Source organism: Hippoglossus hippoglossus, chromosome 17, assembly GCF_009819705.1.
Source record: "Hippoglossus hippoglossus isolate fHipHip1 chromosome 17, fHipHip1.pri, whole genome shotgun sequence".
In the NCBI taxonomy this organism is placed as follows: Eukaryota; Metazoa; Chordata; class Actinopteri; order Pleuronectiformes; family Pleuronectidae; genus Hippoglossus; species Hippoglossus hippoglossus.
Genome location: NC_047167.1, coordinates 7,030,416 through 7,058,075, shown reverse-complemented (window position 1 = coordinate 7,058,075; position 27,660 = coordinate 7,030,416). Strand labels below are relative to the sequence as shown.

The 27,660-nt window shown below is 40.0% G+C and overlaps 1 protein-coding gene across 1 annotated transcript; it reads left to right on the top strand.

The window, feature by feature from the left end:
• Positions 1-1,001: 1,001 nt before the first annotated feature.
• Positions 1,002-25,936, top strand: LOC117778332 (unconventional myosin-VIIa-like). The gene is made up of 50 exons (XM_034613833.1): positions 1,002-1,010; positions 2,402-2,454; positions 2,617-2,734; positions 2,860-3,012; positions 3,660-3,728; positions 3,850-3,965; positions 4,063-4,190; positions 4,981-5,123; positions 5,400-5,513; positions 5,598-5,751; positions 6,979-7,055; positions 7,143-7,262; positions 7,763-7,905; positions 8,176-8,386; positions 8,468-8,603; positions 8,688-8,854; positions 9,136-9,276; positions 10,124-10,282; positions 10,491-10,583; positions 10,865-10,959; positions 11,486-11,558; positions 11,673-11,774; positions 12,383-12,499; positions 12,665-12,997; positions 13,108-13,365; positions 13,446-13,601; positions 14,871-14,939; positions 15,081-15,205; positions 15,502-15,628; positions 16,344-16,463; positions 16,682-16,855; positions 16,973-17,200; positions 18,653-18,820; positions 18,957-19,074; positions 19,341-19,467; positions 19,562-19,713; positions 19,882-20,063; positions 20,679-20,788; positions 20,957-21,111; positions 21,355-21,508; positions 21,613-21,768; positions 22,900-23,005; positions 23,514-23,627; positions 23,918-24,005; positions 24,081-24,187; positions 24,296-24,481; positions 24,624-24,740; positions 24,828-24,911; positions 25,136-25,255; positions 25,411-25,936. Exons 1-50 carry the CDS (start codon positions 1,002-1,004, stop codon positions 25,501-25,503), a joined length of 6,618 nt encoding a protein of 2,205 aa, XP_034469724.1. The 3' UTR covers positions 25,504-25,936.
• Positions 25,937-27,660: the final 1,724 nt, after the last annotated feature.

The window sequence follows — 27,660 nt, the reverse complement described above, 5'->3', positions numbered from 1 at the left end:
ATAGCTTAGAACCACTGATGGTTAGTTTCAGCTCTGGTAGTTTACAGATCACGAGCTACTCGGAGATCGTCTGGGTACAATGAATGTCTACAACAATTTTATCCAGTAGTTGTTGACCTATTTCAACAAACCAAATTACAAACCGACTGACCAACATGGCTCTAGAAGAAAACCAGTTAAAAACATGTGAAACTAAAAGCTCTGCGCAGCAGCAGAGTGGAGCTTGACTCAGGCTTTTTTCTGTTTGGACTTTGATTTTTATGTCCAACCCAACCTGACCCGTCGTGCCCCATTAGGGTGGAGTCGAGTAGTGAAGAGAAACATATACACATACAAACCACTATAATTATAGTAGTGGGGTTTGGACTTTTAATGCCGCATTCCATTATATCTCAGAGCTCGACCTTCGGAATGACGTCACACTTGATAACCCGAGTTGATAGCGTTCCGATTGCAAATTCCAAGAACAGGAATGGAACATGGTGACCGTACGGAACAATGTTTACGTTAGCCAGCAACACCAATTCATAATAATGCATTACGTGGCATTTCACGCATACTAACACCGTAGTAACGTGTCCACAGACAGTATTTGGACAGTACTATGTGTATGACAAATATAATGACTAAATTACTAGTAAACAGTAAAACCTACAGCTTTTACTTATTGTTGACACACAGAGCAGCCATCTTGGATTTCGAAGTCGGGGGTGGTGAGTTAAATAGCCAGTTGCAACTTCCGACTCAGGGGTCGCTAATTCCAAGCTCTATATTGGAAGGTGGCATTATTTGGATCTACACCAAATTGCATTCAATCATAAATATCAGTCCCTTAAAACTGCCTGATTGTTTTTCATCAAGATCCGTGAATTATTCTCTGAGAATTCAACAAAAATTATGAAAAAAGTGAAACTAAATTCCTGGAACCACCTTCTGATCCGGATCCACACCAAGTTCTTCCCTGACCCATAAAGCATCCTTTCACCAAGTTTTGGGAAAACATGGCCAAGGTGATTAGTGCTATGCAATGTTGTTCCGTATATACCAACATTGGCCCCCATGAGATACTGGTCATCCAGGACAACTTAAAGCTACAGCAGTGAAACCTTTGGCTTTTTATCGTGTCACTTTAAATAAATAAAAATGCCTGCTCTTATCGTCTCACCAGGATAATCCCATGTCGTCATTAGGAATGAAGTCAAAGATCAGGCACGTCAACGTCCTAAGCAGATAAGCATTATGAACATTTTCACCATCCCAGCCCATTGTAGCACTGCTTTCACTTTCAGCCCCCTCGACCTAATGGCTTCAATTTTTATAGAGGCATAGATAACTCACTCGTCTGTTAGAGGAAGGTCTCCCCTGTGTTTTCTATAGAACAGCCTTTAAACTGACACAGTATAAAACTGGCAGTGAAATATGCAGTTTATAGAATTCCATTATACATCATTCACAGCATGAAAACCTGATCCACAACCAGTGAGTCCCTGTAGTATACTACACAGACTGTGGTTTAAATGATAAAGTTGACTATTTGTCTTGGGCTATAAATCTGGTCCTCCTTTAATTCAATAGATAACTCATGTCATTTTCATTACAATAATAATATGCGAGATGCTCCGCAGTGTCTCGTCTGAGCGATAAGCAGGGTCCAAAGGCTGCACATTCATTACAGCAGTCACTGTTTGACCATGGTCAATCAAGGCCAATCACATAACAGTGTTATTTCATATCAATATATGCATGTAGTGATATTCTCTAGAACCGTTTCAGAATTACATTTAAACAACCTGACTCGCATCGATTGTTCACATTGCTGCAGAAGACTGTATTGCTACTATATATATATATAAGCTATGGCAGTCATGAACGATTTTATTTGAGGATGGAAGTCCTGCAAACATCAGAATCAGAATTCAGAATCAATATTCTTTTATTGGCCAAGTATATTTTCACATACAGGAAATTAACTTGGTGTGATATCAACTGTGTCCTGAAACACAATGCCTTAATAACGGGACACATCTGCGTGAGCGATCAGTTTCTTTTCCTCTTCCTTTATATCACAGTCGGTTCAAAGTCAAAGGGCCATAAAATCTGTTGTCGGGAAATTTGGTTCCTCCTTCTTCACATTGAGAGACTCAAGAAAGCGTCAGAGACGAACACCAACTCTTCGGCAGGCTGGAAGTGTGTGGAATTGATGAAAATCGCTGTTTTAAAAGGACAAGGTACACCTCTTAATTGTTTTACCTATGTGTAATAATAAATGTCTTTATTCTGTCACCTACACGGACACTGTTCCCTGAGCACAGCAGTGATCTTTGTAATGAGCACAACACAGAGGACCTTCATTCTTGGTGGAAATTGCAGCTCATCATATGGATTTCTTTGTCTTTTTTAGGCAGTTGGAAAGCTGAACATTGGGGATGCTGAGAAAAGTAAGGCTGACGAAAAGTTACGAATATGGATTTTATTGATAAGAATATTGCATACCAGGAAGCATTCATTTGTTCCTTGACTTCACACGTCCCTCGAGTCATTCATTTAAAGGCATATTGTTAAGATATTCCCATTATTAATGATACTAAAAAAATGTTGGTGTATGTATTTATACAGTTGTGTGTGTTTTCAGGGGGAGTGGGTGTGGGTGGACTCTGACATCGGGGTCCCCATCGGAGCCAGGGTCAAAGTATCACCGTCTGGTCAGCGGCTGCTGGTGGATGATGAGGGAAAGGTAATCACCCTTTGTTACCCTCTATTAGGAAGCTGTTGTTTCACCTGACGTATTTTAAAACCATTTCCAGCCTTGGATCACACCTAAACAAGCTTAGTTGTATTTCTCACTTCAACCTCCTCCAGGAGCAGAGTCTGTCCCCGGAGCAGGAGGCCTCTCTCAGGATCATGCACCCTACGTCAGTGGAGGGTGTAGGCGACATGATAAAACTGGGGGACATGACCGAGGCCGGGCTCCTCCGAAACCTGCTGCTGCGACACAGACAAGGAATCTTCTATGTAAGGCACATCTGTAACACACACACACACACACACACACACACACACACACACACACACACACACACACACACACACACACACACACACACACACACACACACACACAGAGAAGAAGAAAATATTACACTTTAATGAGTGCTGCGATACCATGTTGCGTGTTAACATGTTAAAAATACGTCTTGTGATTACACTGACACACTAAAATCTTTCATCCTATATGTACATACATGTTGGAATCCCATCTTGGCTGGGGCGTTTCTGTTTGCATGTTCTCCCCTGTGTCTGCGTGGGTTTCCTCCGAGTTCCCACAGTTCAAAGACATGCAGATTGGGGTTGAGTTAATTGGAGACACTACTTTCTTCATAGGTGGGAATGTGGGTGTGAACGGTTGTTTGTGTCCATATGTTTACCCCGCCCCTCGCCAGGTTCAGCAAGTTAATTAGACAAACAACAACATGGTTGAAGAGCACATAAATAATTATAAATAGGTATATATAAAACAATAACTAGTTTAAAACGTAGTGTGTTAAAACACATGAGTATAAGTACTCAGTTATATTGTACATAGTAACATTGTACACATGATAATATTGTACAGCTAGGATATTATTGCACTTGGTTAACTTCTCTAATGGCGCTTGTAGACCTACACAGGTTCGGTGCTGGTTGCAGTGAACCCATACCAGGATTTTCCAATATACTCAGCTGAGCAGGTGAGACTGTACACAGATAAGTGCTTGAATTAAAATAACCATACAAATACAAGCTGAACCTTCTCATTAGAAACTGCAGTGTTGTGTTTCATGTGTGCATTCTATCTATTCTGTCCTTCAGGTGAACTTGTACCATGGACAAAAGCTCGGGGAACTCCCACCACACATCTTTGCCATCGCTGAATCCTGCTACTTCAACATGAAACGGCATCTCAGGAGCCAGTGCTGCATCATCAGGTCACTTGGTGTCGCCTCCCAACAGCCCCGAATAGAATAAACGTGGAGTAATACGTTTCCATCGCTAAATCTTTATTGTGGTAATTTTTTGTCTCAGTGGGGAGTCCGGAGCAGGGAAGACAGAGAGCACCAAGCTGGTCCTGCAGTACCTGGCAGCAGTCAGCGGGGAAATCTCTGAGCAGAGGGTTGAACAACAGATTCTGGAGTCCAACGCAATACTGGAAGGTAAAGTCGTACTTCAGACGAGTATTAAAACACACAAGAACACACCTTGCAACTAGAATGACACTCAGTAGAGTCATACTTCTACTTACAAGGCCCTACAAGTAAAAAGTGGACCTCTGAATGTAAAAAAACGTATGTCACATTAACATAGTTCGAAGACTATTTGACTTGAACTGTGAACCATGTATTGAATTAAATATTCCTAATTTGAATAAGGCCGTGTTTTTTTGCTCTGTTTCATAATCAAACTTTTTAAACGTTATCAGTGATGTTGACTGATTCTTCATCTTGTTACTTCTTGTCATGGACATACATGCTGCACCTCTTCTCTGCGGTTCTCCTTTCGTCTTTTACGCCATGTGACGTATGTTGTGCGTGATATGCACTGATTGATATACAAATCAGGACGGCAGTGATCGATGATGCAGAATTTTAAAAAAGACAGATAATTCTCATCAAATGCATTCATGCAAAATTAACAAGGTGTTTTGAAAATGTAAGGAGTAGAAAGTACAAATGTTTGTGTTCAAATGTAGCAAGTAAAGGTAAAAACTTGTGGAAATAAATACTCAAGTTAAGTACAGATACCTGAAAAATCTACTTAAGAACATGTTAAAAGAACAACCAATGAACAAACAGACACACGGGTGAAAACACAACTTCCTTGGCGGAGGTACACGAGACATATTAGATGAGAATAAACTGGCATATTTAAGAGTCCAGCCATGCCACAGAATAAGTGACTAAAAGTCCAATAGCAATCAATGCCACTCTATTCTGTTTATTTCAGCGTTTGGAAATGCTAAAACAATCCACAATGACAACTCCAGTCGTTTTGGGAAATATTTGGAGATCTTCTTCAACGAGGACGGAGTGATCAAGGGTGCCCGTGTGGAGCAGTATCTCCTGGAGAAGTCTCGTGTCTGCCATCAGGTGAGGCCAGCTCTGTCCAAACAAAGGGATCGTATCTCCCCGGAGAGAGGAGCCATGCACTGTTACAGTAAACTCATAAAATCATATCTCTATCTATTCTGGGTCTTGTTAAATAAACAACCTGTCACTGTTGACCAGAAAGACAAACCCAAATCATGTCGTTTTGGAGTTGTTGTCTGTATTGAGTCATAAAAATACACACATCATGTAAAAAAGCACAAGTTAACCTGCATAACAAAAATAACAATAAACTTCATTCTTACTCCTCGACCTCAGGCATGGGGGGAGAGAAACTACCACATATTTTATTGCATGCTGACAGGAATCACTGCAGAGGAGAAGAAAACTCTGAAGCTTGGAGATGCTAAGGAATACAACTTCCTCACTAAGGTATTTCAATACTTATCTGCAGCTCATTGTGCACGTTGTACACACACATTCAATAATCTAAACCTTCCCTCTCATGTGCCGCAGGGCGACTGTTTCACATGTGTGAGCAGAGATGAGGCAAAAGACTACAGTCGGATTCACTCTGCTATGAAAATCCTGACCTTCTCCAAAAACCAGTGTGAGGAAATCCACAAGCTGCTGGCAGCCATCTTACACCTGGGAAACGTCTGCTTTGAGGGTGAGTATACGCTTTCTGTTCACTTTAAATTCTTAGTTTTGTTCATTTACAGGTGATTTGTTTAATGTCAAGAGAGAGAGGAAAACTGTCGATTAAATAGAGGCAGGCAAGCAATGACATGATAATGAACTAGAGTGGACAAATATAACTGGTGTAAACAGCAATGGAAGAAGCATTCAGTTTAAATGTACATTTACTTTGTTAGTGTACTTTAGTGCATTTAGTAGATTTAGTTCCAGGTTCTTTTCACTTTTAATTAATTTCATATGTTGCAAAGATCTGCTCTTTCTATTTCATTACATTTTATCAAAGCTTTGCCGTTACATCTTTACATTTGTTTTATATATTTTTAAAAGTAATCATTAATAAGAGGGGGGTTGGTCCACTGATCTAATCTGAGTGGTCAGGTAACATTAGACCCCGCCCCCTCAAGCAGTAGCATCACTGGTGAAGAAGAAACACCTGAAATAAATTCACAAGAGGCCGAGACTCTTTCAGTCAAGCCGATACAAGTTACAGGCTTCATTCAATGTTCACATCAAACATCAGAAAGTTCATCAGTAACTTTGACAATGGCACTGATATCTTCACACTAGAGTTTTACTTTAACGTAAAATGTCAGCGACGGTTCTGCGAACAGAAACGTCTTTTTGATGAGGGACATCTGAGGAGAATGATCTGGATCCGCACTGCATCCTTCCACCAAGTTTCATGTTAATCAGTCTAGTAGTTTTTGTGTAAACTTGCTTACAACAAACAAACATACAAACCAAACATAACCTCCGCGCTGGAGGTAAAAATTAGCTCAGTGGCTTCCCCCTGTCACCGGATCATCAACCAATCGAAAACCTTTTGAGATGTGGTGGAACTGGAGATCGGCTGCTGAATCTGCAGTTATGATGTGATGCATTATGTCAACTGTGAAGGAAAATGGATCTTCTTGTAGAATCTATGCCACAAAGAATTGAGGCTGTTTTGAGAGCAAAGGAACTACCTAATATCTGAGTGGTGTTCCTAATGTTTCCGTGGGTGTAAAAAGTAGCATAAATGTAAATACTTAAGAAAAGTACAAGTGCCACAAAATTGGTACTTAGTATTTAGGTATATTTCTACATCCTAATATATTGAATATGCTCAGCTCACTGGAGCATCATTTGTTAGAATTTACTTTTGTACCAAAATGAATTATATGTGTTGTTGTCACAACTGGTCTTTGGTTTCCATCAGGTGCCACTCAAAATAACCTGGAAACCAGTGATGTCACCAAGTCGGAACATTTCAGCATGGCAGCTTCTCTACTGGAGGTGGGGTTCCTCATGTATGAAGAGATAATTTCTTCTTAATCATTAACATTATGACATTGATGTTTTTTTCATTTCTGCTCTCTGCAGGTCGAGGCGTCTTCTCTGGCGAAGAGTTTGACCCACCGCTCCTTTATGACCAACAGGGAGAGGGTGACCAAACCCCTCAGCTCCGAACAGGCCGCAGACTGTCGAGACGCCTTCGTCAAGGTAATGAACCCAAGCCAGTGACGCTGATAAACCCACTAAAAAGGCAATGAACTCCTTTCCCATTGCCAGTGGAGGAGTTTGCCTCACTGTTTTTCCCCCGGTTCATCATGTTCGACATCTCAAACGCACAAAAGACTGAGGCGCTCTCTCACCTAGCTGTCTTGCCAAATTAGAGAATTCAACCGGATGTCTGGTCTCCATCACTTCTGATCGGAGCGGACAAAAACCTGTCTCCTGCAGATTCATTTGACCCGGGAGTGAATGCCGATTGTACCCAATCCCATTGCAGTCAACTCCTAGATGTTTGTGGGTTTTTTGATCAGTGGAAAAAGGGGGCTTAGGTATTTATTGATGTTTTGTACAGTATAAAGTAGTATCTTAATTCGACCATGCAACCATTCAATCGTAACTTAACTTAATATTGCCAAGTATGGTTCGACCCATTGGTGGTGCTCCGAAGACTAAGTTAATTATGGTCTATTGTTTGTCTCAACTCTCAGGCTATCTACAACAAAATGTTCATATGGATTGTGGAGAAAATCAACAGTGTCACCTATAAGAAATTGACCAGCAGCGACAAGTCTTCCTACCAGTCCATTGGTCTGCTGGACATCTTTGGCTTTGAGAACTTCAAAACAAACAGGTGCAGACAGTTCGGCCACACATCTTTCATGTTAAGTGTATCACAACTCCACAGCTACTTAAACCTGAACAAATACTTAAGCTTTATAGCTACTTTGCATCTGCGGCCCATGGGCAGGAACATATAAAAGCCCATACAGTATAATACAACATTTAGCACATCACACATACCATCATAAAGAATCTGCATGCCATAGTCTCCATTTTAGAAAACGGTTCCAAAGGTCAATGATCATGTGACTGACTTAAATATCATTCTGCCATTTTACAGTTTTGAGCAGCTGTGCATTAATTTTGCCAACGAGAAGCTCCAGCAGTTCTTCGTGGGTCACATCTTCAAGCTGGAGCAGGAGGAGTATCTGAAAGAGGACATTATGTGGAACAAGATGAACTTCAGTGACAATCAGAACATCCTGGACCTTCTGGTTGGGAAACCCTGCAACCTGCTGGCTCTGATCGATGAGGAGAGCCACTTTCCAAAGGTGACGTCATGATATTGGTTGATAAGTGTTGTTTGAACATTTTACCGTAAAGTCTCCTAATTGTAGTTTGGTTTGTTGCAGGGCTCAGATTTCACTATGCTGAACAAGATGAACCAGCAACACAGGGGGAACAAGACCTACGTCGCCACAAAGAATGAATACGACACAAACTTTGGTATTCGACACTTTGCAGGCGTGGTTTACTATGAGTCCAAAGGTACACAAATAAGTTGCAATTAATCAAACTAGAAACTAGATATTCTGCTGTCAGATAATTAGTAATTTTCTTTTTTCCTTTTAGGGTTTCTGGAGAAGAACAGAGATGCCGTCAGTTTTGACCTAATCAAGACGGTTGAAATGTCCACCAATAAGCTACTTCACCAGATATTTGAGACTGAGCTTTCCACCAATGGGGTCAAGATTACAAACAACAAAAGGGTCATCATTACACCCGGGAACTCTGTGCGGGTAACTCTTTTAAGTGTAATATTGCTACACATGTAAATATGTTAAGGAGGAGGTCATTTGAGTTAAAATGAAGAAAAATCATCTATTCCCCTTTAACCCATTTTAAATATTTGTCCCTTTTTGACTCAGAAAACAAGATTGTAAGTTCAAATTCTAGATTTTGAAACTTGTTTATCTGTGGATACAGTCGACATGCATTGATAATGTCATCGGTGACAGAGTTGTCCCTTTTTTGCTGAATGGCCATGGTGAGTTTTTGTCTTCCTCCATCATCCGTACAGGCCCAGGGTGACAAACGTAAACAAGTGCCCACGCTGAGCGGCCAGTTCCGTCAGTCCCTGGACTCCCTCATGAAGGCTCTGTCGGCCTGTCAGCCTTTCTTCATCCGCTGCTTCAAACCCAACAATAGCAAGAAGTCTAAGGTGAATGACACAAGAGCAACTCGATAAGAAAAGTGAGATGAGGAGTTGAGATGAAGATAAACACAAACAAAAGTGCACCCAGGCAAATTAAGACTATTCCCCCTGAATCCTAAATGCAGTTTCCTGACGATGATGTTTCTGTGCTCATAGAACTCCTGTCTGCATCAGTTAGATGACATTGAAGTGAATTTTCTAATCAGCCTTCCACCCCCTCCACCACCTGCCCTTTTACTGGATAAAGCAAAAACCTCTTCCTGTTCGCTGCCATAAACCAATTTCCTATATAACATCACCTTGTAACACACAGCGTAAAGTACAGCATTGGTGCAATATCTTTGAAGCTTTACTCTCCCGTCAAAGTTGGCAATCTTCCTTCTGTTATTTTGCCATGATGGCAGGCTTCTATTGATGTCAGTCAGCCTTGAACTTTGGTCCGTTTTGGTTTAGAAAAATTATTGGATAAATTGCCATGAAATATAGACATCTGTGATCCCCAGAGGATGAACCCTACTTCTACTACTAATTCTTATCCCATGACCGTTCTTATAGCACCATTAGCAGATGTAATCATTGTTCCCAGATGATGAAGAGATGTTTTCCTCAGACTGAGTTGTAAGAACTTTGGTCATCCCTCAACTTTTTAGCTCGAACCACCAAGTGGTCAAAACATCTATTTGTCCATTTCATGACCAGATATCTACAAATCTAATGACAGTTATCGATAGATAGATAGATAGATAGATAGATAGATAGATAATTTAGCTGTTGCTGCGAAGAAAGACCAGAGATGCTACTCTGAGCCTCACCAACTGAATATTCACAACCACTTTACTCTGCTGTCCTCTAGGTGTTTGACAGAGAGCTGTGTATGCGTCAGCTGAGATATTCCGGCATGCTGGACACCATCCACATCCGGAATCTGGGATACCCAATCCGCCACACCTTTCAGGAATTTGTGAAGCGCTACAGGGTGCTGCTGAAGACGGCCCTCTGTGATCCCAACAATGTTAGTCATGACATGGTCCTGTTGAGGATTATTCTTGACAATGTTAACAGTTGGTTTCATTAAGTCTCTGTCATATTTGTGTAACTTAGAATATTACTGCTACAGTAAATATCGTGGCCAGATGGATGAATAAGTGATTTTGTCTTTCCCCTGGAGGAATTTGGAATGTCATTAGGCTTTCCTCAGAAACTCTTTATTGACTCTCCAGGAGACAGCTGCTGCTTGTTGTGAGGCCATCTGCGAGACAGTGATTAAAGGGGAGGACAAGTGGAAAATAGGCAAGACCAAGATTTTCCTGAAGGTACAGAAAAAATATGATTCAAACCATATTTTGTACAGAAATGATGTGGCTGCAGACTGGTGACATACTATCAGTATTATGATCCAGACCAGCATCTTCCATCTTGCCTCTGTTTTGTGATTTGTGCATTGTTCAATTGTTACTGTGCTACAGATGTCTATGATTTATTTGCTTCTTATGAGACTTGAATGACTTTATCTTAAAACATTGTGGCATCTGATTGCAAAGAATTCCTCGACAATTCAAGAAATAATAATTACTCTGTAATCATTCTATTTCAGGATGCGCATGATGCCATCCTGGAACGACTGAGGGAACAAGAACTCAGCAGGATAGCTGTGATTATCCATAGGGTCCTGCTCGGACACAAAGACAGGTGCAGTTTCTGAGAATACACATTAAACTCGAAGAACAGTACAACATACCTTCACTATTGCCCAACACTGCACCCACTCATAGATATCAGCCCTCTAAATATGCATGATTTTTTAAAACAAGATCCATTCTGGATTCGTATCTCGCAATAACAAAGAAAACTATTTATAAAAAATTCCTGGATCTGCCCCATGTTGAAATGGGTTCTTTCCCTCCACATGTCCCATCCTTCTACCAAGTTTCATGGAAATCTGTTCTCTAGTTTTTGCGTACCTCTGCTGAGAAACAAACAAACAAACAAATGGACAGGGGCAAGAACATCATGATATTGTGCAGATTATTTTTACCTCAACCTGTAATAAGAGGTATGTGCTCACTGTAGCTGCACATAATTATATTTGATTGCCATACATGTTGCAAAATCAATCAAATAAATAGGGTATATAGAACCTTTATAATTAACCTATGCTAACACAGAAAAAGGTTTTATTTTTTTTCTCTAAGACTTTCATTTTCCTATTTTCTAGAAAGTGTTTTCTGAAGAAGCGACGGGCAGCCGTGGTGTTGCAGAAGCGTTGGAGAGCTAACAGAGAAGAGAAAGTATAAAGACAGTTCTGATGCTTAATAACGTCTGATAGAAGTCACAGCATGTATCTGGTAAATGTATAAGAGACTGGAATTCAGGTACCTTTGTTTCCACTCTTGTTTTACCAGATCAAGCGCGGCTATGAACGGCTGGCATCAATGATCCGTAGTCGGAAACTCCGGTTACAGTACCAAAGACAGTGTGCAGCAGCGCTCACCATACAAACACAGGCATGTACTGTACACACAGCTGTGTAACACATAATGGGTCATTTTGGATGTCCCAGGTTACATTATGTGTGTGTGTGTGTGTGTGTGGGTCTGTGTGTGAGTGTGTGTGTGTGTGTGTGTGTGTGTGTGTGTGTGTGTGTGTGTGTGTGTGTGTGTACGTGTGTGTGTGTTTGTGTACGTGTGTGTGTACGTGTGTGTGTGTGTGTGTGTGTGTGTGTGTGTGTGTGTGTGTGTGTGTGTGTGTGTGTGTGTGTGAGTGGATGTGTGCGGGTGTGTAGGATTGTAATTTTAAGAATATGATTTTCTGTTATATACTTTAATAATTCAGTGTATTTAAATCTATTTGGATTTTAGGTATTGGTGATTAATATTGATACATTTTATAATTTTTTTATTAATCGTATGATGTTTCGTTACAATGTCGGTATAATCTGGACATTTTGAATCTTGAACAAATAGTTCATGGATATTTTCATCAATATCAATTTCATTAATATTTTATATATGGTAAATGTATCTTACACTGTTTCTGCTTATTATTATAGAGAGGCAAAACTATTGTTAATTAGCTCCATTTGCGTCATAAAATCATTCATGTTAAACTGTAGGTGCGAGGCTTCCAGATGAGGAAGAGCTGGAGGCAAAAAAGAGAGGCAGTCGTACTGCTGCAGGCTCAAACCAGAAAACTCCTGGCCCGAAGAACAGTTCAGAAAATGAGGGATGATGTAAGTGCTGAATGTCCTGAATCCAGAAATACAATGAAGTGATGAATGTCAATAAATTGGTGTGTGGTGTTGTATTCTAAATATAAAAAATTGTACCCCCTCTTTCTATATTTTTGTACGCTTATGTCTAAATCTACATCCTCTCTCCTCGCAAACCCATCACAGGCCTACTCTTCACGCCTGGAGAAAGAGCAGTTGGACCAATTAGCCATAGCCCTTCAGCAGGGACTGGAAGACCTTGCCTCTGAATCGCAGTCAGCTGACGAGGAGCTAGAGCAGGAGCTAGAGCAGGAGCTAGAGCAGGAGCTAGAGCAGGAGTCGAAGTCGGAGTCGGAGTCGGAGTCGGAGTCGGAGTCGAAGTCGGTGTCAGAGTCGGAGTCGGCACCTGACACTGAGTCAGTTACTGAACAGGGTTCAGAGGCAAACGCATATGATTTTCAGCCTGCACCTGCCGTGGAAGTGGTGCAACAAACAGCAATCGAATCAGACGAGTTTGAGGTTAGCTAGTAATTCTGTCATGTGATCTGTTAAATTTATATTTACACATCTCTTATGTATCTTACATTTTTATTATACTGAATGAAACTCTAATTACTTTGACTGTCAAGAAGTGGCAGACCATACAAGAGCCAGCAGAGGAAACCTCTATTGAAACCTCAGGGTCGGATTTGGAAATGATCGCTCCGTTACCGGCCCCCGCTACCCCACCATTGGAAGAAGAGGATGACGACTTTGATGACGAAAGCGACGAGTTTTCATTATTCAGATTCAGCATCCTTCACTTCCAGAGCAACATCTCTCACACGCACATCAACCAGAGACTCAAGCAGCCCCTTCTGCCCCATGATGATGAGGGCGATGCACTGGTAAGAGGACCGAGATCTTCTTACTTTCAATTCAAAAATATTCTTCCTCACACTCAGTTTCTCCTCTCGTTCTCCTCCAGGCCTGTCTGACTGTGTGGTGGATTATTCTTCGGTTCATGGAGGACATACCAGAGCCTAAATCTCTGGATGCAACATCTCAAGCGTCCAGCACCCTCACGGACCGTCTGCCTGCCAGGCAGGGCCGGAGGCTGAGCAGCCTGGTGGGACTTGACCAGGTAGAGTAGTCAGAACACTACATACCACGAAAAAGCATAGCACAACAATATGTTACCACACGGGATTGCAGAAAACTGTCTCCTGGGGAGTCTTTTCAGAACATTTAAATTATATAGGACTGGTATACTTGTAGTGACACTGCAGAATTCCAGTCTTTCTGGCAGTGTGCTGTTTTACTATTTTCACTAAATTAAAAATAGGGAACGTATGTAAAGATTCTCAGTCATTGAGGTCATGGTCTTCCAAATTTCAGTGATTTCACGCTTTAGTATCTAGGAAAAGTTGAATCAATGGCAACCAGACATTCAAATATCTACAAAACATGCAGTCACCCTTGATTGAACTTTTCTTAGAATAAAAAGTGTGAAAGGGATAAAATGCAGACCTATTATCTGAACTGTGTGATACTAAACCACTCAATAATGATAGCAATGAAACATGTCTATAAATGCCTAGGTAGAAACCCTTCACAGTAGCATTATAATCATTATAGTTAGCATTATAATCAATTGTTAAAAGCTTGTGGCCCACCAGCAGGTACGTTGCAACAGGGTAGGAAATGCAGGCAATTGCCTGGGGCTAGTATGCCCTTGATATTAAAAGTCTACACACCCCTGTTAAAATGCCACGTTGTTGTGATGTAAAAAATTAGACCAAAATAAATCATATCAGAAGTTTTTCCACCTTTAATGTGACCTATAACCTGTACAATTCAACTGAAAAACAAACCTTCCGATTACCTGGTTGCATAAATATGCACTCCCTTACACTAATACTTTGTTGAAGCACCATTTGCGTTTATGACAGCATTCAGTCTTTTCTGGTCAGAGTCTATCATCATGGCAGGTCAGGTCACGCAAGGTGAGGGAGAGGTGAGCAATTGTCACCCCCAAGTCTGAAGATGTCTCACACAGCATCCCAATTTATCTCCCTCTACTTGCGTCACCCATTCCAACAGCACATTAATGAAAGGTTAGAATTGCTGTTACTCTCTATCTATCTCTCTATCTATCTATCTATCTATCTATCTATCTATCTATCTATCTATCTATCTATCTATCTATCTATCTATCTATCTATCTATCTATCTATCTATCTATCTTTCTATCTTTCTATCTATCTATCTATCTTTCTATCCATCTATCCATCTATCTATCTATCTATAACAGCTTATTTTCTGCTACTGCATAATATAGAAGATCCTAAAAGTCAAACATGAGAGTCATCAGTCTTTCTTCTAATGATCTAAAATAACCTTTTCTGAGTAGAAAATACTGAGGAAGAACAAGAAGAAGCTTGGAGCTGCCAGCAGAAGAGCGTCAACCATCCTTGAGGAGGTTAGCACTAATGTCACTGTGATATGTTTGATAATATGGGGTCTATGATAAATAACACTATTTAGTATTCAGTCTGTGTGTTGCTCTTTTTGTTGATAATAAAATAAAACAAATTCTTCTTATTGTTGATATCTAAACCAGCCAGAGGACGTGACGGAAGACGGGGACATTTTGATTGGAGAAGGTCCAACATTGGATCGGCCACTGTCATCACTAGAAAAACTGCACATCATCATTGGATATGCTCTGTCCAGACGAGACATACGGTAAAGTGGAGTAAACATTTACACGGGAAAAACAAACAAAAATATGTGAATGCACATGTATAACGTTGGTTTACTTTTGTATCAGAAAAAATACATAGCAAAGAGCAAAATGCATGTGGTTAATCTTTTATTTTGATGATATCTTCAAGATATTTGGATTCTTTTATTCCAGTGTGTCTATAATTACAATTAATCATTTCTCTGTAAATACATTCAACATTGCAGTCATTGTTTAGTTCTTCTTACATGTTATCTGTGGTTCTTACTGTTTTCTTCCGTGTTTCTCTTCTGTGTAGAGACGAGATTTACTGCCAGATCTGTAAGCAGCTGGTGTACAACAACAACAAGAAGAGCCGTATGCGAGGCTGGACCCTCCTCTCCATCTGTCTCGGGATCTTCCCTCCGACAGACCTGTTCGTGAAGGTCAGTGTGCAGCAAGTCATTCAGTTGCACAACAGTTCGCCATGAAAAAACAATGTCTGTAGAGACCAGACCTGTTTTCCTGTTGGCAGCACGGTGGGAAATTGAAGAATGCAAAGGGAACCATTCTGCAAGTCATTCAAATATCAGGGGTTGCTTTTGCTTTTGCAAGATAATCATTACATGGATGATAAACTGTTACCTCACTCAGTTGGCCATGACACCCTGCTCTATTTCCGTGATCAAAGTAGTAAGATTAGATAAGTAACAGGGTTATTGTCGTAAAACTTAGATAAACATCAGATTTTATTAAGAACCTATAATTACTGTACATTATGGACAGATTCCCAAGAGTGACGCCAAAAAATTACTTTTTCTTAGAAATGGTTTCTGTAATTTTAGGTAGTTTGTATCACATTGATGTATTTGTACTGATATTTTCGCCTCATTTCTGGATAGTGGGAGGAAGTTGTGACGCCTCGTCCATCTTTATATACAGTCTATTATATATACAGGATAAAACAAAAACTATTATAGGTTAAAATGTTCTTATTTATTTAAAAGATGACCCCAAGTTTCCTTCAAACAAGGTTGTGCTTGTTTGGTAAATATACAATGTGCTTTTTTGTAATTTTATTTGTTTATGTCTCATTGTTTATCTCTCTCTCCCAAGGATTTGTAACACTGTTACCTTGTTCTTTTCTTCTTTGCTCCACAGTTTTTGGAGAAGTTTGTCTGCAGGGGGCCGGATGGATATGGAGAATATTGTACCGAGCGCCTGCGTCGTATATTAGCCAACGGAGAAAGGAAAGAGTTGCCCTGTTTGATAGAGCTACAGGTACAAAATTTTGATTTAATATTTGTTTTGTTGTCCTGACAACTGTTTTTTCTCCACAATAATTTCTTGGTCCCCAGTTTTATTGTAATTATTCAGAGATGTTCTGATCTGCATTTTTTTGGACAAATAAGCAGGATCACTTAGTTTTTTTTAGCTTTAGTCCCCAAGTTACTGGCTTGTTTTCAATCCAGTCTCATCCTCCTTCCCTCCACTGACAGGCTGCCCAGTCCAAGGAGCCCATAGATGTGTCTGTGACTCTAATGGACGGCCGCACTATCACTGTTCATATGGAATCAGCCTCCACCTCTGCTGAGATCTGTCAAGCTGTGGCTCTAGAGATGGGTCTCAAAGACACCTATGGATTCTCCTTGTACATCAGCTTCTATGAGAAGGTCAGCTTTACTCACAGAGTTTTAAAAAATCCACAACTCTTAAAAATCCGTTTGATTGGTGCTGATATATAATAGAGAACCGCATTAATTCAAACCCTGTTGGTGTCTCATCTCCAGATGTGGTCTTTGGGCAGCTGTGGGAAGCATGTGTTGGATGCGGTATCTCAGTGTGAGCAAGAGATGAAGAGGCAGGGCAAAGAGGAGAAGGACACCCCCTGGAGTCTCTCCCTCCGCAAGGAACTGTTCACACCGTGGCACGACTGCTCGATGGACGTGATCAGCACAGATCTGATTTACAGGCAGGTCATCAAGGAAATCAAGTCAGGAGAGTACGTCAGTGAGAAGGTGAGGCTCTGCAGTGAAACAACTCAGTTTACCAATAAGGATGCCAGTAATACTCATTATTACTTCATTTCCATTGACACGTGACGAAGGGGATAGTATTACAAAACCAAAAAACTGATAACACCATTTTAAGGGCATCAAAACATAGAGCATAATAAATCATTATCAGTATCTTTGTCTGTCAAGATTCTCAGTCATCCAGGTCAGGGTATCTTCAGAAGTTGTACAAGTGTACGAGGTATTTAATCTCTATGGGTGTGTACCTGTGTTGAGTCGTTTAGGGGGTTTAATGACCTGCCTGTTTAACATAACATCTCGAGACACAGGTAAAGACCCACAGAGATGAAGTACCTGAAACCTCCCATTAGTCAGTTAGAAGTGAGGGAGCCTCTTGGATGAGAGGTGAAACATCTTCCAAGAAACACAAGCAAGTCCAGTTGCCTATGTACACTTGTACAACTTCTTAATATCAGTATCGCTATATTGACAATGGGTCAAACTCAGTCTAATGTGTTGTCGTGTGCTCATATGTCATATAGTCTGTCTCTGTTCTATTTACTGGCTATGCTTGTGTTTGTTTATGTGTTTTTTACGCATGTCTACATGCTAGCTGTAAGTTTGTTATATCTGCTTGTTTGTTTATTGTTTTCTTTATAACAACAACCTGCCAGGAACTGCAGATACAAATTTGCCTGAAAGGCTAACTCTGGTACATTTGTATGAACCAGCGTGCTCATATAAATTACTGTACACTGTCCCTTTTTAAGAATACAATTTTTTTAATTAAATACCGAGATCAATTTTGATGGTGAACCCACAGAGACTCATTACCCAACACTACAGTTCCCCTCTGCTCCTCAGAGCATTTTAGCTTCTTTTAGCTCATTTTTCGGTTCAACATCCAACGACTGTCGTGTTGAGTATAACTCTCACTGTTTGGATCCACATCTAAACTCTGATAATCCCTCTGCAGTTGAGCTGCTCAGCATCAAAACAGCAGACACAAAGTTAGCATCTAGCTTGCGAACACTGACAGACAATTAGCCGCTAAACAAATTTGTCAAGAGAGATGGCAAAACTAAGGGTGAACATTTGGCAATTGATCAGAAATACAACTCCAAATCAATAATATCACAGCATATTATGCTGAGTGACAAGTTTACGGCTTGTTTCTGCTGCCCCCAAGTGGCTAAAAAACACTTTATACAGCTTTTAAAAAATTAATAAATACAAAAGCTAAAAGAAATGTATTTTTTGTGGTCCAGAGTATTTTCTTTATTCCTGACATCTCCACTGTTCTTAATATTAACATGGATTTATAAGATACCTGCATTACTCAGGTAAATCTTTTGGGGACTATATTTCCTATTGTATGTATTTAAATTGATATTAATATCTAAGACACCAGACTGTGTGAAATGCTTCCAATAAACATTTATTTTTTTCTCTCAGGAGGATGAATATGTCCAGCTGGCATCTAAGCACTATTACATCCAGTTTGGCTCTGACCACAGCAGAGAGAACGTCCACAGGGTGGTAGAGGGGTGCATCACCACACCACTGATTGAGAACAAATCTATGGGAAAATGGATCCAACTCATCAGCTCAGCACATTTACAGGTACAGTGCCATGCAGTTAAACAAAGGGGCAAAAGGAGTTTGCCTGAAATATGTCTTTGTCATTTTACTGTATTTTACTGAGCACAATAAAGCTGAGGCACCTCATGATAAATCTTATATGCTGGTCTCAATACAGGGTCCTTATGTCAATGGGAACCAGAGCAGAGAAAGTGTTAAAGGGGCGTTGGTCGACAGTGCCCGAGAGAAATGGCCGCTGCACTTCTCCAAGTTTTATGAAGTTACAATGTTGTCAGGTTAGTCAACGTACAATGCTCAATGTAATTTCCTCAATATCCAGGCAGGTCTTGATGTACTTCCATTCTTCTTTGCCCGCCTGTGACCTACAATGCTGTGGAATTATTATCTAGAAGTGGGTTATGTTTTAATGTTGTAAGAGGCTAAACAACACCAATGTACAGTAGATTCACCTTTGAACTGGGGTTTCCGGTTACAATTAGGAAATGGCAGATGATTTACAACCTTGTTCTTGAAACCTTTGTATTCATATATATGTCCACAGGACCTCCTTTGGCCAAAAGCAAGTTTGTTGTGGCTGTAAACTGGAAAGGCATCTTCTTCATGGATGAAAGAGAAAAGAGACTCGTTGAGCTTTCTTACCTGGAAGTGAAGGACGTAAACACAATGAAGTATGGGTAAACTTCACTTTCCATGAGTATACTCCCTTCGAAAGCATTGTGAATCTTACAATTAAACTCTAATATTCAACATCTGCCCTGCCAGTGCCCCATCAGTGAATTTGTCCACAATCCAAGGAGACTTTGTCCTGAGGTGTGGGGAGGCTGTGGACATGGGTGCACTTATAGAGAGTAACCTGGAGGGGCTGAGGCAGCACTCGGTGTATGCTCTGGCTCAGCAGGACATCAACGGACCAGGTAGGAGTTTACAGTTTGTACAGGGTGGAACAGTAAGCTCACACACACCTGCACATTAGACGGCGTAAATATATCAAAATGCACCTGTCTATTTATGTCTGAGCCTTCAGGAAAACAAAGCTCACCATGCACCTAAACTCGCACGACTGTGTCTCTCGTCTCCTACAGATGACCCCATGGTGCTCGACTGTAAACGTGGCGACCTCCTGCTGGTAGAAAAAGATGAGGATTATTCTCTTCAAGAAACCTGGATCAGCGCAACTAACCAGCGGACCGGCGGCAGCGTTAGAGCCCATAGGGACTCGGTGCAGTTTCTGCCAACTCTCACAAGGCCTACTGAAGAGACGCTGGTAGAGTTTCCTTTAGATCTCTTACGTTTTAGTCCAGTTTTATTTGGTAACATTTAATATAAATGAAGTAAGACAGGAAGAAAAGAGTTGCAAGGTGAATGTATTTGTAAAAAGTATACAGCAGAGCACAACACTAGAATAAAGTAAATGTGAAGAAATTTTGGTATATAAACATAAGTGTATATACATGTGTATATATATTTATATATAAATATTTACAGAAAATAACAATGTGTTTTAAATATTTGAAAATGATACGTTTTCAAAAATATATATTTGTTTCATGATAAAGTGGCAATAAGCAAATCTATTAAGATTTAAATCATGTGCCTCAAATTGATTGAATATGAGACCGATTGAATAATAATAATAATAATAATTTCACAGCACCTTTCTAGACACCCAAATACACCTTATAATCATCACATGCAAATAAATCACAAATAAACACATGTTTGGGACACACATGTAAAACCAAGGTGAAAATCAGACAGCTCAAAGTACATCAGATGATTTGTGTGAGCACTCCAGTGTGCAGCAGTGGATCCATGTGTATGATAATCCATATGAGCGTCCCCTGTGGTGTAACTGATGAACTGCCTCTGATCCCCTCAGGAACTGCTCAGTCCAGGCCAGAAGAAACGTTCAACTGCACAAAGCGCCCCGCAGAGAGATGAAAGCGTGGCTCCTGTCTCATTGAAAGAGTTTGCACTTGAGAACTTCAGGTAATAAATAATATTTAATGTTTTTTTTTTAAGTGTGTGTGAATTTGGGACTTTTGACATGTTGACTATCCAGATATTCACTTGGATGATTCAATCTTTTTTTTTTATATTACTAATAGTCTACTAATTTCTCTGATCTGTTCTCACTGTGGTCCCTGTCTGACACAGGACTGTGGGGAAAGACGTGGGTCGTCAGGGTCAATACAAAGGTTTAAGTAAAGAGAAACTGTGGGCCTGTTCCAAAGAACCTCTCAAGCAGCCGCTGATGAAGGGCCTGGTCCGCAACTCTGAACTCAGCTCCCTGGCCTGCAACGCCTCCATTTATATCCTCTGATAAATGTGCTTTCCTGTTTTAGATGGTGCAGTTTGAGTATGCAGAAATACTTAATCCCGATTAAACCATTTTTCATTCCAGGAACTAGACAATATGCTCATCATCAACATCTGAGCCTTGCGTTATATTTATTTTGTATCAATTCATCTGTAATCTTTACTTCTAAACAGTGACTGCCTGTATACAAAATGTAAAAGGTGAGTTTGTGTGAGTCCTTGACCTAAGCTGCTACCTATCCTGAAGTATATGGGTGACTACCCCGTTAAACATGCCCGCAGCTCTGTGGAGCTGACGGACCAGATCTTTGGTCCGGCGGCGCAGTATGAGGCCCTGCAGGATGAGATCTACTGCCAGATTATGAGACAGATGACCGGCAACAACAACAGGTGCGGCCTCAGTGTGCATGTTTCTACTTAAAAGAATTTAAGAAAAATCAAAAGCCAAGATTTGAAATGCCTCAATGTGTTTTTCCCCTCCCTCTTGCTCTCAGGCTGAGTCTGGAGCGTGGGTGGCAGCTGATGTGGCTGTGTTCAGGCTTGTTCCCGCCCAGTCAGAGTTTGTTGAGACACACTCAGAACTTCCTGGAGTCGCGGCCCAGAGACCCGCTGGCAGATATCTGTCTGAAGAGGGTGCAGGCGATGTGCAGGTCGAAAATCATTGATTACACAGCAATGTACTGTGAAAGGTGTTGGCTACTGGTCTGCAACGGAAACCAACTAACTAACATACTTCTTCTTTGACGATTGATAAATGAGCTGTCAGATGTAGATAATAATGACACTACTGAGCTAAATTCTAATAATATTTATATTTTAGTCCTCATATCATTTAAAGGGGTAAATTTAAGTATTGTACCTAAAGTTGAGCTACAAAATTGGTGGACTTAAGAAGTGACATAAGAAACATAATATGCTGAGGTCCTGACGTCTGGGCCCTAGTAAGGGGTCAAATACACAAGAAATGCTGGCTCCTATATGGTCTCCCTAGGCCTCAAAAGTCAAAAGTCTTCCGTCAAGTTTTAAAAATATTCAATATTATCCCTCTATTTTATGCCACAAATTCATGGCCAGGATGCATCCATTTAGTAATATTTAGGGATTATTGTTATGCACCTCTTATATATATATTTTTTTTAAAAGCACAACATTTATTCTGTGTGGTTTCAAACATTCTTAGAAAGGCTTGAATTTAACTTAGTAAAATATTCTATGCAAGTCAGACAGAATATATATGAGACAAAAGTTAGTTAAAGGGATACAAAATTTTATCAAATAATTTCCTATTTGAATCTTAGCACCAACTGAATACCTCAATGTGAAATGTAATCACTGCTGTGTAGATTATCTTTACATTTTAATTCCACTGAAGTTATAGTACTCAAATATTTTACCTAGGAAACAATTTTGGTATCAATTTCTCTCTTGAAATTTTAATTTCAATTTGTGCAGTTTTATATTCATAGAGTTTATTGTAATTTTGTGAGGCCTGATTTTATTTTTCATATGATGATGATGCTTTATAATTTAAATGACTGGTGTACCTGCCATATAAATGCATTTCTGCAGCATCACTTGCAAATGAAACCTGCTATTTTTCAGGAATGTGATTGGCTGTCCTGTAGCCACTCCCTATTTAAGATGACTTCTCATTGTCACAAAATGTTTGCCTGATGAAGGTCTAGTTTTGATCAAGTGGTGCAGTTTAAAATCTTTTATTTCAAGTATGTGTAATATTTATATACAGTATATTCATTTATCTGAGTGCTCTCTTCCCTCAGAAAGGAGCCCAGGAAGCTCCCTCCCCATCAGGTTGAAGTGGACGCCATCCTACAGAACAGCAACATGATCTTCCATAAAGTCCATTTTCCAAACGACACGGATGAAGTAAGACACAGCACTGTCCTCTCAACACTGGGAAAGGATCAATCCATCCATTAGTGTACCGACTCTGTTTTAGCTCTGGGAAAATTGATTATGACATTGATATTAATTGAATTACATCTTTCATTTCACCAGTGGAAGGGAATTGGAACCAAACACTGTTTCTCACTAGTTCTGCTCTGCTCCTTTTTTGAACATATTATTTTTCCGGGACCTTTTTAAGGATATTTTAGGATTCATTGTCTAGAAATTTAAGAGATAGTTTAACCGCTCTCATACACAGTACTTATGTCATGATGAATGTAAAATATGTGCCAGTAGCCAGCAGCAGGTTAGCTCCAGCTACATAATGACCACACATGGTACAGGAGTGGGAGTGGTACAAATCTTCTTATCTAACCTCCGACATGACAGCAAATAAGTCAATTTCCCAAAATGTCCAACTCTTGCTTTAATTTGAATATCATTAGGCATCATATTTTGATTTGCTACTGTCCTTGCTGTCATCCAGATAATCGAGGTCAAATCTACAACCTCGATCAAAGACCTGTGCTGCAGTGTTGCCTCTCACCTCAACCTGAGCTCAGCTGAAGGGTTTGGCCTCTACATGAAAACACCGAACAAGGTGCTGTTGGGTGATGTTCATGTTCTTAAGATTGCTTCTTTCAAGCCAATTGTTTCATTTAGATGTGACAGAAGAGATGAGGATTTATACAGATTCCAATGAAGGATAAGGGGACATTTTGTGGTCTGGTTCAAACTGATGAAATTACTAATTCTTAAGTTAAAACAAACAGTTAAGACGATTAAATCATAAATTTCAATCTCTACTTCCTCATTTAATTTTTGTCACGCATACTAATTATGATATCTAGGCATAGCATATCAGTGCTGTTCTCTTTTTTCTGTTTGTAGGTCGTGAGCTTGGATGAGCAGAAATATTTCTTTGATAGTTTGAGGCAGACGTCAGACCTCCCTAAGAAATCAAAGAGAGCGAAAGAAGGTAATGCATCATGCTAACACCTCCAGTTTTTACATGTCAGCTCATCTTCATATTTCAAGTTTTGTTTTTTCTAAGGTAACCAGGTCAACATTCCCTACCTGGTGATATTTAAGAGGAAGCTCTGGTTCAATGTGAATCCGGGGAAAGACGAGATTGCAGACCTCATCTTCCATTTTCCACAGGTACAGTGTCCAACTTACAATTACACGCGACCGTGAGTGATGTTTTTTCTCTTCTTTTCAACAAGCCGAATCATCATGGTGCACGTCCTCTGTTCTGCTTCCATGCAGGAGATGCCTAAGTACCTGCGGGGATACCACAGTTGCACCAAAGAGGACATGATCACCCTGGGTGGGCTGCTGTTCAGATCCAAAGTGGATTCAGACAGGTCCCAGTTTGTCATGATCCCCAGGATGCTGAAGGACCTGGTTCCTGGAGACCAGATCAAAATGATGTCTGCTGATGACTGGAAAAAGGTAAAAGAGAAATATACGGAAATGTTGATTTTCTTAATAAAAAATATATCAAAGCGTGTTTGGGAGTGGGATTGGCAGAGCTTTTACATGACAGTTTCCATTGTTCACTCACAGTTTTTCCTTTTTTCTCCTCTACATGCAGAACATCATCTCCTCCTACAACAAGCAGAGCGGGATCACGGTGCAGGAGGCCAAAATCGCCTTCCTTCAAGCCATCTCCAGTTGGCCAACTTTCGGCTGTGCCTTCTTTGAAGTGAAAGTGAGCGATCGGGGTGAAGTGAAGGCAAAGTTTGCAGACAACTATTGAGGAAATGTTTAGTCACTATATGTATGATTTCATTTGCAGCAAACGTGTGAATCTAGCTACCCACCAACAGTTTGGATTGCCATCAGCAAACAAGGCGTAAGCATAATAGACCCAAAGAACAAGGTATGTCCAGTAATTAGCCTGATATAACACATATGTATTATTATTATTATTATTATTATTTATTGTTATTATTAATTAGTGTCCTTGAACATTTAATAATGGTATATGTTATATTGTTGTCTAGTCCTTCTCTTTTCATCTCATTATTTCCTGTTGTGGTTTGTGTTTACTGGTTACACTACATCTCATCTTGATGCTGCTTAAACATAAAGTCAATGTTTCAGGAGCTGCTGGTCATGCACCCGTTCAGCCGCATCACTGAGTACCGCAGCAAAGGCAGCGTCTTCCAGATGGCCATCGGCACCCTGGTGAGGGAAAACAAGTTCGTCTGTGAAACATTACAGGTAAGAGTCAGGCGTACAAATATCACTTTAGATATTGTGGAAGTATTTTTTGCCAGTATATGTTATTCTCTAGATCAGTTTGTCCATAGGTCATAACGATCCCCTTTGAGATTGGTGATTTCGAAATGAAGGACATCACTTCCCTTCTTTTACAGGCTGCCACAATGGAGGACCTTCTCAGATCATACGTCAGCATGTATGAGCGGCAGAGACAATCCTTCCGACCGAGGAACCACATCTTTTCTTGAGGCTTCATGACTTCAGACTGAACCGTTGTGGTTTATATGCACTCTTAATTGATTTCTTTACATTCATATATTTGTTGGCTTATGCTTTAAATAGCAAGAAGGAAATCAATTCTGCTAAATAATTGACTGTCCATCTATCCATGCATCCATTATCTACTCTGTTTATCCTTCGAGGGTCGAGGGGGAGCTGGGGGAGCTGGGGGGGTAGGTGGGGTATATTCTGGACAGGTCGCCAACATACAGAGACAATTAACCATTCCTCTTTATTTGTCTTGATTACCATTCTTTTCTTGTGTCATTGTGAGAACTGTTGTATGAATAAATGATCCATAGAGATTTGTTTAAGTTTTGTGAGATTAAACTTTAACATGTCCAACCTTTAGTCTTTCGTCAGCCGTATAAATAAATAGCTGTTGTAGTCATAGAAAATCAAATGCATCATCCTACTTTATTATTTTGTTTTCTGAGCTGTGCTAGAGTAACCTCTTGTTTTTGCTTCAATTTATTAACTCTCAAATTTTTAATTCAAGGAAGCGCAATTTTAACTAAAAAATATATTTTAACAGCATGTCTGCCTAAAAATATAATCTGTGATAAATTCAGACATCATTTGTTAGACACAATAAGACAAAAATAATTTTGTGATTTTATCATTGTAAGCGACTGAGGAAAAATATATAAGTAATGCCTATTAAGGCCCTAGAGGAATTTTCTAAACAACATATGTTCATACACATTTCAGAAAACAACATAACTGTGCTATATGTGGTTTGGTTTTGTATATACAGTGTATTATCTAATAAAATACAATAATTCATTATACGTTTTGATGATTGGATTGATGTGTTGTTGGACAGTGGATGCTTTGCCATTAGATTAATGTGAGCAGTGTGAGTTGAGTCAAACTGAATGTCAATGTTTGTTATATTATCACATGTTGTTTGCAGGGTGAAGTTGTTTCCTCTCCAATAACAAATATTCAGAAAAAAGGCAGCAGCCAAAAGCAAACAAAGAAAAAACAAGTTAAGTGGAGCATTAGTCATTCTCACAACAGCCATCTGACATGTTATGCAGGAACCACAGAGGTTTTATTAATAACACGAGTGATGGCTGCATTCCATTTAGCTCTGCATGGCGCTTTTGGATTCCAGGGCAGTATGTGCTGACAAGGCTCACTCATGGACAGCTGAGTGGAATGAAGTTGTAATAAATGTGATTAGTTACAGATTAAACTGTCTGCTCTGAAGACAGGGGGTGTGAATAGTAAAAAACATAGTTTATTATAATGCTACACTCAACCTGTACCTCCAAATACTTCATTTCTTTATACTAATTATAACTGATGGGCAGGGGGTGGCTATTCTTAAACTTCATATAGCATGTATGGCATTTTGCATATGGCACATGTATATAATATTATTCCAAAGGCCTGTCAAAGATTACATCTGCAAAATATAACTGAACCAACTATCATGGATAAACACGGTCTGTTTTTGTATTGAATCTGAGGTTTTCAATCTAAGAGTATTATTTATTCTTCCAATAAACCTGTGATCACATTGTGGTGAAACATCATATCTGGACCTCTTTACTCTGACTTTATTTTCAAACCGTTATTGGTACAATTCAAGGGGCCCACACTGTTGTAGGCCACAGTTGTGTATCTTACTCACGTGTGAGGGTAGTTTTCAAGATGCCAGCCAACAGTCCCAGTTTTCCCAGAGACATTTGATACTCTGGGAATGTCCTGACTGCTGCATGAATATCAGTCACCAGTCACATGTTTGCACACCAATTCATACCCGATATGACAGGAGCAGTAGTAGTGTGATGCTTATACAACCATCCTCATTGCCTGTCAAGATTATTTCACTGTTACCATGGAAACCGTGTGACCAAAAAAAATCAGGTTACCATGGGCAGGTGCATATGAGGTGCAGTGTGACCGTCCGTGCCTCAGTCTATTTCCTGATGCAAGCTGGCTGCAAGTGGAACAGGGCTTTGACAGACAAAAGACACTTTTACACAACTGCTGTCATTTTCTTTTTATAAAAGGAAATTAATTTATAGAAGAAATAACTTTTCAAATATTAGAGGGAAATCATTGGGAAAGTTTTATTACATTTGATTACATTTAAAGTAAATTAGAAAGGATCT